Source organism: Perna viridis, chromosome 9, assembly GCF_037379345.1.
Source record: "Perna viridis isolate PV_CMFRI_1.1 ecotype Kerala chromosome 9, ASM3737934v1, whole genome shotgun sequence".
In the NCBI taxonomy this organism is placed as follows: domain Eukaryota; kingdom Metazoa; phylum Mollusca; class Bivalvia; order Mytilida; family Mytilidae; genus Perna; species Perna viridis.
Window position 1 is genome coordinate 34797125 of NC_142453.1, and position 23379 is coordinate 34820503.

A 23379-nucleotide genomic window follows, 5' to 3' on the forward strand; every position below is an offset into this window, starting at 1 on the left:
TAACACCATTTAAATGACGCTTACATATATTTAAAATTTTGGCGGCATCCTAACTGTAAAAACTTTCGTATGTACATCTTATCAGTTGTCTCCCTTATACATGAACGTTTTGGCATATGAATTTCATCAGATATGTCTCCTTCGATTTTTAGTTTGTCAATATTTTGAAATATTTTACAATTTATATCAAAATTACCACGACATAATTTTATTAACAGGACAACCTCAACATTTAAAAGTACAAACTGTCAAGAGTCCTTTATCTACGAATCCTGAACCAAACTTCAATAGAAAAATTAACGTGTCCTCTTCAGAGCATCTAAATAACGGCGAAAGGTAATTTACACTAATACATTTGAAGTCAGAACTTCAATAAAAAGCATACTCCATAACACTGCTTTACAATGAGGTTTGCATGTTTATATTTATTATTTGTCGTAATCATTGAAGCATAATTGTTAGGAATAATTTTGATAAACATGTTAATTTCGTTTTCATTTAAAAACGCATAAATCATTTTAGTTCTATTGTACTTTTTCAATTATTACCAAAATATTCCTATAGAAACAGTTAAATTACTTTGTGAAAAAATAAATGATTATCGAAAAAATCGAGTCGAAACATTTTCGTAAATATCATTAAGCACGTGCCTTTCTAATATTCATTGTAGGTTATGTCTTACTTTTGAAGCAAATGGAGGGGGGTACTTGGTTTCTAGAAATCTTGAAACCCATCGGGAAGTCAATGTTTCTTACGACACAACAACGATTTCCAGATCACTGTGCTATATATATGACGATCATCCTCCTATTCATTGCTCAGAATTACACAGCTGTAATCATGAACCCCTTCAACTTTCTACGCGACTGACAAGGTCAAGAAACATTATAGCACATTTTGCTGGTTGGCTAGACCCAATACCCATAGGCAGTACTGATTCGTTGGCTTCTGGAATAGAAAGCTATGAGATCAGAATATACGAAGTTACCTCCGCTACACCAACAACGCTTATGAGAGACAGATCATCAGTCGGAGCGACCTATAAGTTGAGTAAAAACACAACATCTGTAAGTATTGAATTGCCCGAAAAGAATCCCATGCTATATGCAATTTTACTGGAAGTGAAAGATTTTGCCGACAATGTCCACCACGCACGAAGATTTGTTTTGTATGACAACACTTCTGTCATTAAGATAAACAGTGGATATCCCTTGCGTGTAATAACAGCGTCAAATGAGACAAGGTATCGTTGGCAAATTAATCACGGGAAACTGTGTTACGACTGGGATCAGAGATATTACAATGACCCTTTGAAATCGAACAATCCATTTTATCAGATTGAAAGGGATACCTATAATAAAATTGTCGGTAGGTATGAACAGACATCGGGTATTTTACCGACAAATGGCACAGAAAATGTTTATGGAGTAACAAAATTCTATTATTCTATTCAGAAAGACGGGTATCACATTATGTCCGGGAGTGTAGTTAATATATCACTGGAAAAGCTCTGTATTCAGTCAACTATTGTTGACGGGGACGAATTTACTTTAGAATTACAAGCAAATGGTATCATGAACCATAAGCTTAATGACACTGTATCTGTGTTTATAGATCGTTCTGTGCCTGAAATAACTGACATTTGGCTGTCGCGTGATGGAACCAAACAACTGTATGTACACCATAGCACCGATTTATCAAAGATGGTAATACATTTCAAAGCTTTTGATACTCACAGTGGAATTCGTGAAATAAAATGGGCATTTGGAATTTATGAAAATAGAACCGTCATCATTAAGAAAAATCTTGGAGTGATTAATGTAGTAAGTGAAAAGATTTATTGAGATATTTGTTACGTAGATTGTTTCGTTATGTTTTTATTCATTTACTTTTCTTACCACGTCACTATACAATTCGGTTGTTAGGAAATATAGGAACATTTGATTTTACATATAACTTGGTCGTGATTTGGTTGCTGCGTAACCCGATCCAAAGTTGTTTATATTTATCCAATATTCTAATGGACAATTGAAAACCATTCTTATGGAGTTTTCATATCACAACTCATACGTTATACCAGAGCTTGCCAAAACCATGCAGGCTTTTTGTATCGCATTGACAAATTGGCTTCTGGAACAGGGTTATGTTGCTACAAGATTAAAGTCATCACTACAGAAGTTTTATGGTCGTCATCATAAACTTGTGAATCGTTACGGTGTATCCATTTATGGCATGAAAACTGATTTGCTCAACGTGTCATAGTTTTCCCTTTCTCTTTCGTCTACCCCGACTTGACTTTTCATGAGCAATTCGACGAGTGTTTCTAGAAAGCAGAAGATGCTTACCCTACCGGTGCACCTGGTCTATGCTCCAAGTTTTAGTGGAGTCCGAGTTGCTAATTTGCTGTGGTTTTCCATGTCTGGTCCTTGTCCCTGGATTTCATTCTTTCTTTTGATTTCCGCAATAATCTTTATTCCATTGATTACTTTTATATTTTAATTAAAAAAACTTAGAAATCTATATTAAACAAATATAAGATTTTTTCTTTGTTCTAATAATATGAAATCAATACTTTTTTAACACGGGTCAATACTGTCAACGTCATTAATCGACTAATAGCGCCATTGTAATTAATATGCATGCGCTTGTGTATTAGGATACCATCATAAGTAATTCCGATCTTGGGAGGCGTGTCTAACATACCACATTAGGTTAAACGGAATGGACAATGTTGCTCAGTAATGCTGAACTGTTCAGCATTTCATAGAAATTTTAATATTTGTTATAATTTTCCTTTTGCCTTGTGTTTATTTGCTACTACAATTTCGCAACTACTATTTTGTTTTGTTTTAGGAAAGTCTTGATAATTCGTCATCAATTTATTGCCCAAAGATCGGCAACTGTAACAAAATGCAGTTCGGGGCAAGTTTAGACAAACTAAAAAACGAAAATAAACATATGGGCGATCACAATAAAAGATACTTCTTCACGATTGAGGCTATGAACCACGCCTTTCTGCGTGCGTATAACCATATAGATATCCTTGTCGATGATTCCCCACCGGAAGTAGGAGTGGTTATTGAAGGCCCGGTTGGTGCACAAGACATAGATTACACTAGTAACGAAGAGATTACAATTCACTGGCATGACTTCATTGATCATGAAAGCGGAATTAAACTGTATAAGGTAGTCTTAAGTAATGAATGCCAAAATGAATTAGAATACTTACATACAGGAATTCGAAATGGAACAATTGTTGAAGAAACAGTTCAAACATCCACGAAACTGAGTTTTCCGAATGGAGAAGGACAATACTTCGTGTCTGTAATTGCATTGAACCATGCAATGAGCCCTTCCAAAGTTGTTTGCTCGGACGGAATCATATTTGACAAGACCTTTCCAAAAATATCAAACATTTCTATCAAACATGGTAAGATTAAGGAATCGGTTGCATGCAGTGAAGGTGAAGGGTGGTTAATTAAAAACAATTTAATCAAGGTGCCATTACATAGTAGTGTTTGTTCTGGTATATGCAAAAATAGTTCGGATGACGTAATATTAACAACTCTTACAATGGGACATAAAACGAATTCTAATGCGACAGATATTTCAGAGTTCATCTGTCAAAATATGCCACTTTATTCTGATCACGTAATTTATGTGCCATCTGACTTGCTTGACCTTTCATGGGATATATTAGAAGATCGTAGCCAGATCAGCAATATCTACATTGGACTTGGTAAAGATCGCAGCACAATGGATGACCCAGATATCCAGGGTTATATAAAAGTTCATCATCCTTCACGATACATTCAACATCATCCAGGGTTGCTCGGAGAAGATATGTTCTACATATTTCTTCGTGTTATTAACAGAGCTGGGTTAGAGACAACGGTATGGTTAGGTCCTGTACTTGCCGACGAGACTCCACCAGTATGTCCGACAAGTCTACAACCCCTGGTCAAAGGAAACAAGGTGGTAATTGAATGGACAAAGTCTGAAGTATTTGATCCAGAACAGTCTGAAGAAATTGGTCAAGTCATGTTTAGATTTGGTGAGAGGATAATTACTGTGCGTTATTGGTTAAAAATACTCAATTTGATCTTTATTTGATTTCCTAAAGCATCATTCTTGGTAAATTCGTCATTGTATTTACAATTCAATTATTGGATTGCATAATTACCATAACAACCTTCATTATAATTTTAACACAAGATAATAAACAAAGTCTTTTGTTAAGCAATAATCTTCTATTAACAGGTACTGGAAACAGTTTCATCACACCGTTCCAGGAATGGAATATAGAAAACAATAATGAAGAATGTGGAACAAATCACCAATGCATAAAATATCCTATTAAACGACTACAGAAATTCGACTCAAAGGATGGATCCGTATTCTATGCTCAACTCTACTTCTACAACTACGCAGGACATTATTGCAGTATCACAACCCTATCGTTCTACCTGCCGTCCGTATTCCCACCAAGGGCCGGAGTTATTTTTGACGTCCTCCCTGACAGTAAACCTACTTATCAAGACGTTGATTTTATTATTGATTCCAATCAGTTCTGTGTGGCATGGAATGGATTTGACCATCATGAAAACGTAAGGCTACAGTTAGGTCTCGGAACATCTCCTGGAATTGACGATTCAATTCCATTTCAGGATGTTCCTTCAAACAAAACTAATTTTATTTGCAAAAGCCTTCCATTGAGTGATAAAATTAAGAAATATTTTGCAACAGTGAAGGCATCATGTTCTGGAGGGGAAACGTTGTCGTTTTCTGATGGATTCGTTCTATTAAACAAAACAAATATTTTGAAATCGATGTTTGTTTATCGTGGAGAGAATTGCGTTACTACGTTAAAACTAAGGATGATAAACAGAACATCGCACTATGAAATTGAATCTTACCAACCTTTAAAGTACGGTAAAATATATTCTATTTTCGCCACAGAAAACATCACAATAAATGATCCTAGCGTTCTGACAATGGAGACCCGTCAGCTGTCTGAGTACATGGTTTTTAGATTTGTACCTCTGAGAACAATTTATCGAATCAACATGAGTCTGTATGAAATTCCGTTGGAAAATATAAACAAGACAAACGTACTATTGTACCAGTGTAATCCCTTCCTAAAATCCCAGATATCTCAAACCCTAATCCCAGTGCACTGGACATTTGACACTGATTTTTCAGAGTTTTTGACAAACTTTAAAACTGCAATTTGTAAATACCATAACGGTAAATGCACGAAAGAAGTTGTTTATCATAATGGAGGTAAAACAGTATCGTTTAATTTTACGGGACGATTTCCAGCTGGTACATATAAAGCATTTGTGAAACCATGCTTTGGAAATTTATGTCTGTCTAGTGCATCCTCAAAAACATTTTCTGTCGGTTACAGCACAAGTCAAAAGGTTAGATTCAATTCAAAAGCATCGATAAACGGACGTCGTCTTAATGTTTCCCTTACGATCGACGAATACTTTTGTTATGCAAATGAATCAGCGCTGATATATAGATATGCTGTGTTTCCCGATAGTTGTGGTCAAACATCTATATCAGATTGGAAATGGACTGTTGGTATCTCGTTAAAGAGACAGGTAATTTGAAATAAAATAAAGATTTGTCCTGAGCGCCACAAAATGAATGTTTACTTGAATTTGAAAATATTTTTATGGTAACTCCAATCACAGTTTAACTCTAACAAATAGGCTTCTGGAACAGGGTTATGTTGCTACAAGATTGAAGTCATCACTACAGACGTTTTATGGTCGTCATCATGAACTCGTGGATCGTTATGGTGTATCCATCAACACTATGAAAACTGATTTATTCAACGTGTCATAGTTTTCCTTTCCTCGTTTGTCTACCCCGGACTTGACTTTTTATAAGCAACTTATGAGCGGGTGTTTCTAGAAAAGCAGAGGACGCTTACCCTACCGGTGCACCTGGTCCATGCTCCCAGTTTTTAGTGGAGTCCGAGTTGCTCATTTACTTTTGTTACTTTGTATGTATGCTTTTAGTTACTTTATGTTCTTTGTTGTGTATGTCTGTTTTCCATGTCTGGTCTTTGTCCCTGGATTACATTCTTTTGATTACCGCTATAACCCTGGTTCCCTTGATTACTCTTTGATGGGTTCAATGTCTCAGCCTAAAGTTTCAAGTTTCATGACACTGGAGCCATTCCTACCTTTGACTTGTCATCAGTGCCCCAGGATGACAATTTTAAAGGTTTCCTGCTGCCAAATTAAAAATTGTTTATGACAATCCTTACGATTGATGAAAAATTGCTGACAACTCTATGTTAGAACAATTTATGACAAACCAACCCCTGACAAATCTACCATAAAATATTATACCACCTGAATCTACCCTAAAACCACTAGACTAATTCTTTACTATTATTTTATTCACTTTTATTTACGACGGTATAAGACCATTTCATTGTAAACGGTAAAATAATTGTGTTAAAAGATCGAATAACCGAGTTCTGTACCATGAAGCACATGTACCATATCTATTTGACAACAACAACTTAGGGTGGAAAACATAATTGAAACAAACCGTTTTTGAAAAGTTTGCAAATTCGAGAACATCAAAATTAGTTCTAGTTACATGTATCATTTAACAAGCATTTTTCATGCCTTTGTTAAACTAGTACACGTGTATCAACACATTTTTACCGAGTCCAACTCGTACATTATGTAAATGCATAACTTTAAATGCTACATATGTGCATTGATTTATTAATTTTACAATAAAATGACAAACGTCCAATGAAATTTCAGTATTCTGTTTGGATTGATGCAGCTTTTCTACCTTACAAACATAGCTGTGTTTGTGTGGAACCACTCTGTTCATCTGGTATACGACCAAAACAATGTTCTCCAGTCGATTTAAATAGTGATCCAAATAGTTTTGAGAAAAAAACCGTATATGACTTGAATTTAAACGATATTCGTGCAAAGAAAGTGGTGAAATATCAATATACAGCCAACATTGGAACACACCTTCGAAAGCTTCATGACTCCGAACTGGATTTTGCAGACCCTTATGTTAAAATTGGAGGTTTTATAATTTGCAAACCGACAATAAGAATTACATGGTACCTTATGTCAACACAGGATGTACCCACAATATTGTGTTCAATGGATGACTCCTGTGTATATTCGATGAACACAACAGGTGGTTTTGTTGATTTTAAAAACCCTACTATTAGGAAGAGTAAGATTTTCTATATATGCGCATCGTCTTCTGAATTCCGATTATGCAGCAACGGTTTCCTTGTTGATCTCAGTAACCCGAGTAAGGGTGTTGTTTCAATAGAAAATTACAATGGATACGTCATGGATGGTACTCAGTTAGCACTATCGTGGCGAGGTTTCTCAGGAAACAGACAGGCCGTACAACTGGGCTACCAGTCTGATATTGAACGGTACAATTATGCTATAGGTAAGAATTTCATTTGCTGTAGACTTTACGCATTATTTGTCCGGATTTAACCTTACAAAGTTTACAAGGTCACAGTATAATTGGAAACTACGATTACTATCTAAATTGACCCTTCCATGATGAAAAGTAGAAAAAAATAAAACTAGCATGTGAAAGAAAGATTCCGTGGTTGCACAGATGGAACACAAACTGAACAATAAAAAAAAAGAACAGATCGTACTCTAAGAACAACAAATTAAACAAACGAACAAACACACAAACAAAAAATTAGAATTCCATTATAAATGATACATAATATACTGTGTATATTGGATTGTTCATTAGCATATTTTGAATTTAGAAAAAATATGAATTAATGCGAGCATGTACAAGGGTAACTTCTATAAGGCGCTTTCAGACTCCATGAAGTAATTAAAAGTGCACATCGAGACATTTCAAGGAATGGATCAAAATAAATTTACATGCGAGGAATATATCTTTGTAGGAACAAGTAAAGGTGCCGATGATATTTTACCATTTACAAATGCTGGATTGTCAGAATCTATTACTGCTATAGGACTGAACCTAAAACCAGGGCATGCTTACTATGTCACTGTCAGAGGTAATATAGTACCTTTTGAAGATATGAAGTAAAGAGATGAAAGACATATATCCATGTCATATATTGCATTATAAACAAACAAGCATTCGCTTTGATTTAGTAGATTTATTCACTTCTTAAACGACGAGATACATCACACCATGGAAGATGGTATACCACCAGGTAATAGTAAAAGTTCGCCTTTACAACTGGTTGTTGTGTGATTGTAACGCATTGTAGATCAAATATGGTTAGCCGAAAGCAACGTTAGGACGTTCAATACGCTGTTCTCCTGTAACAACTGGTAACGTCAAAAATAAGATATTCTGTAGATATTCGGAATGGCAGATGCTGAATGTCAAGCTATCAAAATACCAAAAGAATCATAATGAAACTTGAATACCGCAAAATGTAAATTTGCTGTATTAAAAGCAAACATCATGACAAACACGCCGAGGATCGATGAATTAAGAAAAAAAATGAGTTGAGTTCATATACTAATATTCAACTTTCCTACACGTATACAATTGTTGTAATATGTCATCGAAACATGTATTGGTATAAAATATGCACCCCAAGTTTATGTTTCACTGTTCTCTTTTTCAGCTTTTAATTATGTCAATAAAACCGTTGACGCTTTCTCAAAGCATGTGATATATGACCCTTCACCACCAACAATTGGGGTTATTGATGTTGAGGATAGTTTTTATGGTTTTGTTGCTGCTAAAACGTTATCCATTCGCTGGTTTGGGATAAAAGACAATGAAAGCAGAATCCGTATGATTGAAATAGGAATAGGATCTCACAACAACTCTGCTGATGTAATACCTTTCCGTGAATTTGTTGACTTTGCTAATATACACAACGAAGGCAATTTTCAAGATGGACACACATACTACGCTATACTTCGGGTAAAATGCAAACATATTTATAGCAAATCCTTTCCAAAAAAAATATTTTTCATAACTTATGTTAGTAAAGGAGCGTTTGATGTGTTTCTATTTTTATCCGATAAATATTTTTTTATCAATCTCAGTTTCCGCTATATAGATGACGTGTTATCTTTAAACAATCCTAATTTCGGAGATTTGATACATCGCATCTACCCGAAAGAACTTGAGATAAAGGATACTACACACACTTTGAAGTCAGCCTCATATCTTGAACTACACTTAGAAATCGATGGTAAAGGAAAACTATTGACCGAACTATCCCTTCGGCTCCTGCGTATGGAGTGTTCATATCACAACTCATACGTTATGCTAGAGCTTGCCGAAACTACGCAGACTTTTTGTATCGCGCTAGAACTCAAACAAATAGGCTTCTGGAACAGAGTTATGTTGCTACAAGATTGAAGTCATCACTACAGACGTTTTATGGTCGTCATCATGAACTCGTGGATCGTTATGGTGTATCCATCAACACCATGAAAACTGATTTATTCAACGGGTCATAGTTTTCCTTTCCTCGTTCGTCTACTCCTGACTTTACTTTTTATGAGCAACACGGCGGGTGTTTCTAGAAAAGCAGAGGACGCTTACCCTACCGGTGCACCTGGTCCATGCTCCCAGTTTTTAGTGGAGTCCGAGTTGCTCATTTACTTTTGTTACTTTGTATGTATGCTTTTAGTTACTTTATGTTCTTTGTTGTGTATGTCTGTTTTCCATGTCTGGTCTTTGTCCCTGGATTACATTCTTTTGATTACCGCTATAACCTTGGTTCCCTTGATTACTCTTTGAAAATATGAATATTAGTACATCGACCTCAGAGAGTTGAAGTTCAGCAAATAATGCATATGTATATTGCAGGCTACAAATGGAGTAGGGCACCAATCCTATACTGTGTCATTTCCATTTATCATCGATAGCTCTCCGCCTGCTATAGGACATGTCATGGAAACCAGTACCAAGGATACTGTCAAGGTTTGTTGAAGTACACCATAGTGAAGTGATGTATGACGATGTCGTTTAATGTAGACTTTTATGCATGGTTTAGGTGATAGCAAATTAGGATATACATATCAATATCATGAGCTTATATGGAAGTTTGGTTCATGTTGTAAGCCTCCTTTTTATATCACGTATTCTGTAGAATATGAAACTTATATAGGCATGTTAGACATTAAAACAATGAAAAAGAGAAATCAACGGAACCAAACTTCGAGCAGGAGAATTGCTAAGGTTCAAATGGGAGGGTATTTTATAGACTTTATAGATTTTATACTTCTTTTGCATTTTAATTTAATTTATTCAGAGAGATATCGACTATCAGACAGATACCTATTCCATCAACGTAACATGGTATGGATTCGATGATCCGCATTCTAAGTTATCCTATTACAAGGTGGCTTTAGGAACAATACCAGAGAAAGATGACGTCATTCCATATACTAGTGTTGGGTTGAAAACATGTAAGTCAGTTCGTTTGCTGCAGGTAATATCTAATAGAGGAGGACGTCCTTCTACTGGTAATAAAAACGAATTCAACCTTTGACCTTAGAAGCACTGACGGCCTTATTTCAGTCCGACATGAAGCTAACCTAAGGAGCATGCAACCTGGTAACCAATATGCAAAAAATTAGTATGTGTAGTAAAAAACTGGTCGGCAATCAGTTAAACGTAGTAGGGATCTGACTATTTTTGTATCTTTATCAAAACCTAAATGTTTATAACTTTGTTTATCTAGAAAATATCAATCCTAGTCAATGTAAAACAGTAAAAGGCATAATTATTCTTCAAAACGTTCGTCCTCTTACAGGTTACACACAGCTGTATCACGTATGTACATATTGTTAAAGGGTATACTAAAGTATGTGTGAAATTATAAGTTCGTAATATATGAGATTCATAAATGTTTAAAATATTTTCATATTAAAATTCTGTGTATGAAAATAAGCCATAATGAGCTTTCTTTTCTAAACAGCAACCACATGGAAATACGACTTTATTCATGGTGTAAGATATTATACATCTGTAAAAGCCTGTAATGGAGCGAGACTGTGTAGTACAGCGACATCTAACGGTGTTGTCATAGATACGTCACCCCCAGTTCCAGGTTTGGTTGTTGTTGGCGACCCAGGACGGCATTCCAGATATCAATCAGACAGGTTGGTTTTTAAACAACAAAAATCTAAAACCACAATTTAAAATCTGTTCAACCTTTAATATTGTTTCTTAAGAAATGACTAACGGATACTCCAAGTTATCATGGTTTAACCATGGGAAGACCATTTATGTCACTACTTTACCCCCACGCTAGGTAAAATAATGATATAAACAATGGCCCGCCTGTTGTTAAAGAATTATGAAATAGTGATTACGTAAATTATATGTATTCTAGTATGGCTAGAATGTTCGTTCGTGAAAATTGTGAACAAAGCGTGAATACGGAAAAGTTACATAGACTAATATTCTAAGGTTTGCATACCACTTATTTTCTGTTTCTTGTTAAGCATGAACGTTTTCGTTGCATAGTTATCATTAATCATAAAAGACAATGACACCAAATTAATCATTTTCTACTTCGTATGTAACATCATCTCCTGTTTTACAAACAATAATTTTCAAAAAATTTAGACATTTTGAAGAAAACATATTTTTGCCTGAATGCGATTATCTTGAATATTTTTTCTACTGGAAGCTAGTTTATTTGTTTTTTGATTTTTAAAATAAAAATACGACTACACTGTGTACTTTATTTGACCGACATCGATATCAGTTGCAATACCTTGTTCTTTCGTTTTTGTAGAAAATATGTGCATGCGGCATGGATAGGTTTTGAAGATCCGCAATCTGGACTTGATCATTTTGACGTTTGTATCGGCACGTCTAAACTATTATGCGACGTGATGAAACAGACTAATGTACAATTGACATCATCAATAGTGAAGACTAATTTGAGCATGACCATCGGATCAGCCCATTTTGTCACTGTCACTGCATGTAATAATGTAAAAATGTGTACACGAAGATCGTCGGAGAGTTTCATTGTAGATCATACTTCTCCTAATGTCATAACAAAGCCGTATATACAAAGCTCACACATAGAAAAATATAAAAAGCGCACCGTCATTTCCGATCCTTCCTTTTTCAGAGTGATATGGAAATTTGATGACCTCGAAAGTCCTATAATTAGAACATCTATTTCGATTTTCAGTAATTTAAATTCGCATGTTCCGCTTGATGATATCGTTTTAATTGCCGTCAATGAATACACAGTGCACACACAAAGAAACGAGTCTCTACGTCAAGGTGATGTCTATGTCATAAAGGTGACAGCATGTAATGCTGCTGGAAAATGTGCAACATCGTACAGCGATGAAATTCTAGTTGACTCGACACCTCCTCAAATAGGAAGTTTTAAATCCCCAATGACATATCAGGTCGTTAACGAGAGCATACTTTTTCGTGTCTCTTGGTTTGGTTTTTTCGATGTCCAGTCCGACATTCGATCCTACTACATTTCAGTAGGTACTAGCTACAGTAGCACAGACGTCGTAGACAAACTCCTAATTCTACCAAATGGATCTGACGTGATCGATAATACTGTTATACAAGCGCCAAGAATTGACCTTCCAGATTATTTCGTATTCACTATCTGGGCAGTAAACAATGCGGGCATTGCCACCTTCGAATCCAAGGCGACATTCAATGTTGCCCCTTCGTCACCAGGTATGTCACAGGGATCGCTTATTTTACAAAAGCATTCATGCAATATGACATTTTGTGATGATAAGTGTAAACTTTGTGATTGTACGTGTGGACACATTGGAAAGAAATGTATATCAAGTAAAAACAATGTTTGCAAACCTAAATCGTCACAATCTGCAATGATTGCAAATTTAAACATCGATGTTTTGATGACAACAACATTCGCTCAAAAAACAGGTTCATCCATGTGTGTCAGTGCCAATTGGACTTTATCTCCAATATCCATTTCCGTCCTGAAATTTGAGTATAGCTTTGGTAAAAATGGAACAGACGCAGGAGATGGAATTTATAATTTAAAAGTTGAAAACCCATGGCATGACGTTGGGAAAAGACGACACGCTTCTTATTGTTTACAATCTGGTGAACTTAGTCATGATACGTACTACATAGCGCATGTCCGAGCATGGGTATCAAAGGAAATGTACGTTACAGCGACATCTTTACCACTACTGATCGACCACACTGCCCCAGTTATACATAAACATCATCCTGTTACAGACTATACTGTATCTTGTGGTGAAGATGTAGATTACATAAAATCTAATTCAACTGTCTATGGCTGCTGGGATGGTGTTTTCGCAGATGACGAAAGTGGCATAATCGAATATTTTGTTTCACTAGGGTCGTCAGAGGGAGGTTTGTACAGATGATAGTGCAATGTGTTATAATTGATAGTTAAGTTAACAGTACATTTCTTTAAAATCCATAATGGTGTCAAAAGTACACTTCAAGGTTTAAATGTAACTTGACACGTAGAACTAATATTATTTTACAAGCTGTACAATGGTAAATATCGATCGAAAAACATATGATGTTAATTACAAAAGAAGTGACGAAAATTTCTTTAACACCATTAACAGTTGTGATTTGCCTTTTTTGGTATACTTTTCGCATTTGATGTTACCAGATATCACAATTTGTCTTTTACCGTGTTAGTAGTACCCTAGTTTAATTTATTAACATTTCAAGTCGTCATTTCATATCTAATTCATTTTAAGGTTTACTACTAAAGACAAAAATTCTTATGTCACTCTTAATAAAAGATATTTGTAAGTCGCCGACAACGAAGTGGCGGTGACTTATTGTTTTAGCACGTTTTTACGAGTAAAATTGTCCGCGCGTTTTCTCGGGAACTGATGGAGGGATTGAAACAGAAGCTGGGTCTTACTCCATAAATGTGAATACTACTAAAACATTGGAAAGGAGGGGCGCTTCGGCAGAAAAGGGGATAGGTCATAATATAAGACATTGCGTAATATTTCGGAAACCTATTTAGTTAGGAACTTAAAAATTGATCTGATGTTGGCGTTTGACGACCTCTACAATTTGATGCAAAAAAGTGATTCGCGGTTTTTTGTTGTTGTCATGGTACCAAAAAAACAAATATTTGGTCGACTTTTGTAATATTTCTTAAATTGAGGAAAAACTAATTGAGACATCTTTATTGTTGGGGGTTAACGTCCGAGCAGCAATATTTCAGCTATATTCAGACGATGAACATGAAAAAGATGACAAAATGAACATGAAATGATGATGAAATGAAAAAGGGATGGGACACAAGGACAATGGGATCGACAAATTTTGATTGCCACTGGAAATAGGGAGAGGTGGGTATGGTCGGGCAATTTAGCCTCCTGTGGCGGAGCCCTATGGTTCCTACTCCGGGAGAATACCACAGTAGGGTTCTTTAACGTGCAAGGAACGTGACATCTTTCCCAACACGGTGCACCACTATGGTTTGCGGTCAGGTTTTCTGTATTATAGCCTGACAACCCCAGCATGTAACACACCAGGGGTACCCCATTCCACCAACTGGGGCACACAACCCAGTTGCTCTAAGACATCTTTATTAAACTGATCATATATATAACTAAGTGTGATTAATTGCATATTTTGAAATATCCAAGATTGCTTCCATTTCAAAATAACCGCAATCCAAAGTAAGGTGCCCAAATTGAAGAAAGTGTTAAATTCATCAAAATTTTATGAAGCTTGGTATTTTTGGGGTTCTAAGACCATTTGGGAAAGTGAGAGAACGTATGTGAATTGCTTGCAAGCACAATTTCAAAGTTGTTATGAAAAGGGAAATCTTACTGTATCTCGTATGATTGCTATCATTATTATTTTTATTATTCTGCCGCAAAGTGACTTTGTCGTTTCAATTATACCAAATAAGTCTTTGTTTCTTCAATAGATGCGTAATCATTATTCATTACAGAATTATCTCCCCTGGGTTAAAAAAAAGTGTCCGGCTAAAAACCATAAAATATGGGCATGACTTACTGTCTTTTTTGTTAATTAACAAACACAGATGTGCCTGATAAATGGTAACAAATGATTTAAAATATCAAATTTACCTAATTGTTATGTTAACTTTTAGTGGTTCCTTTTGACTTTGTTATGAGAAAGTATAACTGATGATCGAATTACCACTTTTGTCTGAAATCCAAAAAGATACCATTTTTGAACATTTTTGAAAGTGTCCGCCCTTTTTCGTAAAAGTGGCTCATCCAATTGAGAAGTAAGTACTACTCTTCGAAGGATGCAGAACTTCGAAAGATTTTTTTACAGTTGCCGCCATTTTTTCAAAACGGTCGACGAACTGAACGTACCCATTTTTTATACCGGAAATTTGAAACTCGTATATCTCGAAAACTGCTGATCAGAATTTGACGAAACTTGGTATATATATTAAGCTCAAAGGCTCAAACAAAATCCCGAAAACATCGCATGCGTTTCGGCCGCCTTTTTTTAAAATGGCCGCCATCGCATTAGAAAATTTAAATTTGTCCGATTTGATATATAGGTTCTTTGAGCCCTCTCAATCAAAAACCTGCGTCTCAATAGATAATTTGAGCTACATATCGGCCGCCATTTTTAAAATCGCCACCACAGCGCCTAAAAAAATCAAAGTTGTCGGATTTTGATGAAAATTTATATTTCGGTTCCTTAACCCGTTCTGATTAAAAATCTGCAGCAATTGATAATTTGAGCTACGTATCGACCGCTATTTTTAAAATGGTCGCCACCGCGGTCAAATGTTCAAAGTTGTTTGATATCGATAAAATTTGATATCCAAGTTTTTACGCTACCCAATTAATAATATGCAGTTCAATTGATGATATTTTTTCTCAAACAATAGATACAGAAACGGGAGGCGATTTTTACACGTTTCGTGGAGACTTAAATTTCAATTATATTTGTTTTCTTGTTCTATTATCCACTTAGATAATGGAAGATCAGCATCTGGTATCTAATAAATAATGAAGTAAGAAACAAGTAAATATACAAATATATATGTGGGAATTAGTATTCAAAACACAAGATTACTTAACAATTTTTTTTACAGCTGATGATATTATCTCAATGAAAACCGTAGGATTGGCGACACGCACCGTGTGGAGAGGTGTAGATTTTGAACCAGGAACAAGATATTACACAAACGTAATAGCACTTAATGGCATTGGTCTTCAGACAGATGTCAGCTCAGATGGATTCCTTCTTGATGATACACCACCGACAGAGGGCATCATTTTCAACACCAGACGACATGGCAACAAAATTTTTCAATCTGTAACGGAAACGATATTTTTCTCATGGCATGGCTTCGATGATGAATATTCGTTCATACAATCTTATATGATTGCATTTGATGTTAACAATCAAGTAATGGAGATTACTGGGTCTCTCCTATTTAACGAAATAGGAATTTCAAATGAAATATCATTTCCGGGAAATCTTGTCCATGGGGACGTCATTATGGCTCATGTTAAAGCAGTCGATGCAGCCGGACACGCTAGTAACGTTGTTTCATCCAAACCATTAATCATTGACGGAACCCCTCCTGGTTCATTTGCATGCAATAAATTTGACACAGTAAGACAAGACTCCATTAACAACATATCTCAGTCTTATTTAGTTTCAGACTTGATATCTACTAACCGAAACGATATATTAAAACTAAAGATAGAGGTCGATGAAATACTGTTAGGATTTAATGCGTACTTTACAAATGGTGATATGACCATGTTATTGCCATTTGTCACAAATGCAGATAGATCTGTAGTTTGCGATTTTACCTATTTAGTTGAAAAGAGTGGGCTTAAAAACACTTCACTGCACTTATACGAAGTCAAACCAGGTACTTCAGCAAAAATTGCCATATCAACCTGTTCTGAAATGAGGAAAGATATTAAGTTAAAAGATACCATCATAGCCGAACAAATATCACAAGATGAAATATCAGTCTGTGTAAATACAATCGATGCTGAAAGCGGTATTCGTAGAATATCCATCGGTGTTGGCAGTGTTCAAGGTGGAGAAGAAATTTTACCCATGCGTTCAATGCCATCACATCGGCATGACGTCATAAAAGGTAACTTCACCCATGGCATGACAGTCTTTGTTAGAGCAATAGCGGAGAACCATGCAGGAATGACAAGCGACTTCAAATCAAATCCGTTTATTTTTGACATGACGCCTCCGACTATAATGAAGAAAACGTTGAAAGTAGAGTACGTCCATGAAAACAATGACACAGCTACTGTAATTACGGCAAACTGGATTGTTGTTGAGGAAGAAAGTAGAGTGGACTTCTGTGAATATTGTATTGGTGAGTCATTTTATAGTAGGTTTACACAATATATTCGAAGACGAAGTAGTAATACCGGACGTGCAAACGAGGAAAAATCTTTCGAAAACCGACCCAAATAACAGCAAAACGACATCACTAAAAGAACATATCGTATAATCAATCAAACCAAATAGTACACATAAAACAGCACGAACACCAATAAAGAGTTCAACACACTACGCATTAACATTTGTGTATGAAAATAAACAAAATAGATACTGTAAGACTTCTATAGCTCTCGTTTCACGAGAACAACTTGGGTTTAATTAAAGACTTCTTCAGTTTTAATTTCTCTTTTTTCTACAAACTTCCAACTGTATGTTTCTCCTATTTATGCACATGCGACTCTGTAGTTGAGTATGAAGTGTACAAGTAAAACTTTAAATTAAATTTAAGATTTGTATTTACAGGGAGTGCACCGCTATCTTGTGATACAGTAGGAAAAACAAGGACAGGAACCCTACATTATCTAAAATCCGACCCTTTAATTTTGCCTCATGGTAGTGCGATGTACGTAACTGTTCACTGTGTCAACATTGTACAACTCATTCGGACTGCTCATTTTGGTCCTTTCATTGTGTCGTACCATCCACCGCTCTCAACAAATTCACAACTGCATGTTGTACATGACGTCACTGCTGGCAGTTGTAATTTTGCTGACAGTCAGGGCATATCATTTTACTGGGACAAGTTCACTGATCCTTCTGGAATATACACATACAGTGCTAAAATTCAGCATGGGAATAACAAAGCAGTAGATTGGACAAATGTGAAAAGAAAAAACTATATCCAAGTACGCAGTCGCAGTGGAGAGGCTCGCCATTCAGAGGAACTTACACTCTTCGTACGGGCAGAAAATGGTGGAGAGTGGATAAGCCAGTCGATTAATAAAACCGTCCATGCAGATTGTAGAAAACCGTCATTAACAGGTATTGAATGGTGCATACTTTTCAAAACTGGTTAATCACATAACCATTAAGTTAGTACTTTCTTTTTCATCTTTACAAATGTTGCCTGTTTTAACCTTTGAAAGAAAATGTTAATATCTTTCAATTTCCAGGCGCGTAGCTGCCGTTAGGCAAAAAAGCTTTTGCCTGCACTTAATTTTGCCATTTTTTTACATCCAGGAGAGGCATAAATGATGCTCTAAAACGCAATCTCCGCGGAGCTTCGGAGGGGCTTCGCCCCCCCTGGACCCCCTACCAGGGCTCCGCCGTGGACCTGCTGGGGGCCTTAAGCGGCCCCCTGAACCCCTGCCGTAATTTTGCCTACACTTCAATTTGGCCTCAGCTACGCGCCTGATTTCAACGATACGATTTCTGGAACATTTCAACAGTCAGGATAAAATAATGCTACCATTGCATGATAATTATAGTTATCTTTCTATCAATCCGGAAGTTACATCTGATATATGTCAGGTATCGGGTACTGAACGGAATTTGGTAATTAGTGTTTATTTTAACAGGCAAAAACGGTGATGGATTGGAGAAAATTTTAATCTAAAGTAAAATTTCATACTTGTTATGTATAAAGTTTAAGCTTTTTAGGTCGTTCTTATGTCCAGCCGGTTAGAAAAATTGAGCTCGTTATTTTAGTAGTTTAAATAGAAGTAATAATTCGAGTTTTTTTTTTTTTCAGGCGCTCAAATCAAAATTAACAAAGTTGACAACAGTAACTACGAAGTTACCTGGGATGAGGTTTTTAACGAAGATCCAATTGTTAAAAACTTTGAAATTGCCATTGGTTCTACCGACGGATATACAGATATTGTTATGCCAACCTTATTGAAATTTAAATCGATAATGATCGTGTTGCCCGAGAAGGTAAACGAAGTGTATATCATTCTTTCGGCTTTTACTAAAAGTGGAGAATTGTTGACGAAGAGACAATCTGTAATACTTTAGTATATATATTCACTGGCTTTAACAAACGTTTAAATGTAAATATCCTGTGATTCGAGTGCATATTTGTTTTAGATATTGTATGGAAAATAAATAAATTGCATTTTTTCATCTGAGTTGCCTCGGACATTATCATATGATAATGTTCTCTAGAATGTTTTACGCACAACAATGAATACCAAATACTCATTATTTTACCGATGAAACTATCTTCTTATTCTCTGATATGAAATATAAAATAACCGATTTCCTTCATGCACTTCCACGTGTTCAGTCCAACCTGCAAAAAAAGTTTTATCAATATTTGTTTGTTTGTTTTGTTTGTTGGGGTTTAACGCCCGAGCAGCAATACTTCAGCTATATTGAGGCGATGAACATGAAAGGGATGACAAAATGAACATGAAGCGATGATGATGAAATGAAAAAAAGGATGGGACACAAGGACAATAGGGTTGACAAATCTTGATTGTCACGAGAAAAAGGGAGGGATGGGTAGGATCGAGCAATTTAGCCCCCTGTGGCGGAGCGTAAAGGTTCCTACTCCTTTCGAATACCACAGCAGGGTTCTTTAACATGCAAGGAACGTGACATCTTTCCCAACACGGTGCACCACTTTGGTTTGTGGTCAGGTTTTCCGTACTATAGCCTGACAAATCCAGCATGTAACACGCCAAGGGTACCCCATTTCACCACCTGGGGCACACATCCCAGTTGCTCTGTGGGCAAAGCGCCTAGCCCCCGGCTAGGTTTTTGAGCACTATTTAGTCGCCTTTTAGTGCTACTGCAGGCCTATTCTTTTGACACCAGGACCTGTACGGGACTATTTGAAAATCCAATTTCTACCGGACGAAAATTCCAATTCATTAACTCTAATGGCGTATAATTTGTATGACCCCAAAATGACAAAAGAATGTATCAATATCTGTTAAACAGTACAAAATGAGTATCTTACTAGGATAAAGCATGTAAAAATTAAAAAAAAAAAACAATAATAAAAAAAAACAAAAAACAAAAAAACAAATATAAATAATCCGATCCCTATGTTATGCTTTCGATTCAATTTTTTTTTCTCAAAGATTATCTTCATATGATACATGTCAATTGATTCCAGAATCCATTTACAAAAAATATATTACACGGTTAAAAAGAATGCACTAACATGTGGACAGACAAATAGACTTACGAGATTCCTGCACCTATGTAATTGTCGTATATGATAGTGGTTTTTTTTTAATTTTATCCTTGCATACCGGTACTAATAAACATGATCGTTCCTAACTGTTCAGGAATCACCAATGCAAAGTGGTTGTACAAACAGTTCAATGTGTTAGACTGCCAATTCCATGATATACTTGAGCACATGGAATGGGAATTTTGAATGTAAATTATGGGAATTTTCACTGTCAATAGTGGGAATTTTCACAGTCAATAGTGGGAATTTTCAGTATCAATAATGGGAATTTTCACTGTCAATAGTGGGAATTTTCAGTGGCAAAATCACTTTTAAAGTAATTTTTATCAAAGTAATATGCAATTTAATTTAAACAATTACTTGAAGGTTTAGTAATTCTTCAATGAAAACTGTCATTGGTATTCATTTGGGGAATGATGGTTTTGTGCATTTATGTGGAGAATGATATGGTATGGAATATGGCATGGTATGTGGCACAAATTGAAAGGAGTTACATCTTTTTAAGGACAATACATTTACCTTATGTTAACCTCCCTTAATTTAAAGTAAAAATATAATATGAGAAAGAACTGCAACAAAAGTCAAAGAACGCAATCTGTTAGCACCGATAAAGCGAAAAGTGATGCATACTTCAAGAAAAGACAAAGCACGGGCAGCAGAACAATAATGCAACCAAAAACAAAAAAACAAAACAAAACAAAACAAAAGAACAAGAAAACACACACACACACACACACATGGCCAAACAAACAAACTCGCTGAACCGAATGATCGGTGTAGCTTTGGCTTACCGAGTATTACGTATAAGATACTATAGCTAATCTACAGTTTTAAATGCGAACTCATAGGTTTAGTTATAAGTCTTCCTCTTTGTCGTTCTCAAATAGTAGATCATGATAAGAAAAAGAAAATTTTTTCTATGCTGACCTTTATCTGATATTCTTTTGGATATATAAGATATGAAAATCAATATATTTATGATTATTCAAGGATAGAACACCCTCTATACAGTGGCAGTGAGGTTAAAGAGTCAAGTGAAATTTTGTTGCTTTCTTTGAACCAGATCTGCAATTGGAGTCTGCCTTATAGGAGTAAAAGAGTAATCATGGGAACCAAGATTCTAGCGGAAATCAAATGAATGTATTCCAAGGACAAAGACCAGACATGGAAAACAGATACACACAACATAGAACATAAAAAACCAAAATAATACACACAAAACAACAAAAGTCAATGAGCAAAAGGACAAGTAAATGACGCAATTTGTCCCGACTGTCTGTTGCAAAAAATGGTAACAACACTGCACAAATATTTGCCAATCGAAAAATTCAACTTCGTCGCTTAACTTTTTTGCCTGCAGGTACATCTGTATATACCATCATTTTTTTTTAATGTTAAGTAGTTTTATTATATTGATATCAATGAACGACAAAACTCGCGATTCAACAATTCTACTGGTGCGCTAAGCTTCCAACAAATATTCGATGTGGTCACAATCATCACAGAAATATAATCGAATACTAGACTTTATTAATAGGTCCAATGTTTGCCGACGCTTGCAACCAATGCGTATAAATAAAAAACAAAACAAAAAAAAAAACACCCCCCCCCCCCCAAAAAAAAAAAAAAAAAAAAAAAAACACGTGTACTGCACAACACTAGCCACAACAGTACACGTGTTTTTTTTTTTTTTTTTATAAGAATCCTGCCATTTGATTGGTTTGTTGACAAAAATCAACATTGTTTCAATTGTATAAACTAACTTGCTATTTAGGCAACGCCCACATTTCACGGAACTACTTTTTGTTTGTCAACAACCGAAACAACGTTTTCACTCACATTGTAACGTTGAAACGTTTTTGTGACAACAAATTATTAACTAACTTTATGTCCGCCGGGTTTATGTCAAATTCCTGCTTTAATAACTGTGTCTTCAATTTTGGAAAATAACTGAACATTTCCCAGTGATGAAATGACAGCTTCTTGCCGCTAATTTTAAAATGGCGGCCAATTTGTTTACTAGAATTACTACACGGCGGGAAAATTCGCGGATTATTCAGCGTAAGCGGACCTAAATTAGGTTAATTGTATATGGGGGCTCAATATAAATATATATTAAACATTATATTATATATATATATAATATAATGTTTAAATGTTTTTTCGTCTCATAAATATCTGTTTTAGTTATTTAGACTTGGACAATGACCTACTGACAGACAAACCGACGGGTAATTTTCTTATAAGTTTAATGAAAACCAATGAAAAGAAATTTAAGTGTATCTTTATGTTAACCTTATTTTACATGTAACAGCGACCTTGACCTTTGACATACTCATTCAAAAATGATTCAGAAATAAACTTCCGTTAGAAAGAATATTTTGTATAAGTGGAAGTTTCATGAAAATCAGTTCAAGCAACTAATTATTCTAAAAAAATGTAATTTCCGGAGGAAAAACAGGTACAAACTCTATGATCTGGTGATTCTAAATAGGCTATCGGGACATTTCAGTTCTTTAAAGTAACTCTACAAATATAAATCCGTATTCTGAATCAATTCGGATTAAATCAAAAGTTAGAATGCTTTTGGCATTCAGTTACAGCAACCTTGGGGTTGCGTACTTTTATTCAGATAATACATGACAACTCTAGATGGTTAGAGGATACTGCAAAATCGCAATATGTACATTCAGATGTGTTCTTTTAGGTCTATCATACTTTCTATAAATTTACTATCTACCTTTGCTAGAATATCCGCTATGGGAATCAATCCTAATATTGTATTAATATAATACAAAAGGATTTTTCTGGTAAAACAAAAGTAATCACTACTGATTTCAAAGGAGTTCTTTTTCATTGAAGTAATAGTCGTAAATGTGAAATACTCTAAAATTGAAAAATGA

The 23379-nt window shown here is 35.5% G+C and overlaps 1 protein-coding gene across 1 annotated transcript; it reads left to right on the forward strand.

The window, feature by feature from the left end:
• Positions 1–85: 85 nt before the first annotated feature.
• LOC148607957 (uncharacterized) lies at positions 86–19368 on the forward strand. The gene is made up of 14 exons (XM_088544571.1): positions 86–336; positions 671–1823; positions 2854–4054; positions 4261–5609; positions 6798–7461; positions 7946–8062; positions 8648–8952; positions 9850–9963; positions 10295–10451; positions 10964–11147; positions 11789–13386; positions 16100–17362; positions 17794–18312; positions 19022–19368. The coding sequence occupies exons 1-14, from the start codon at positions 101–103 to the stop codon at positions 19285–19287; spliced, it is 9126 nt and encodes a 3041-aa protein (XP_088400697.1). The 5' UTR covers positions 86–100; the 3' UTR covers positions 19288–19368.
• Positions 19369–23379: the final 4011 nt, after the last annotated feature.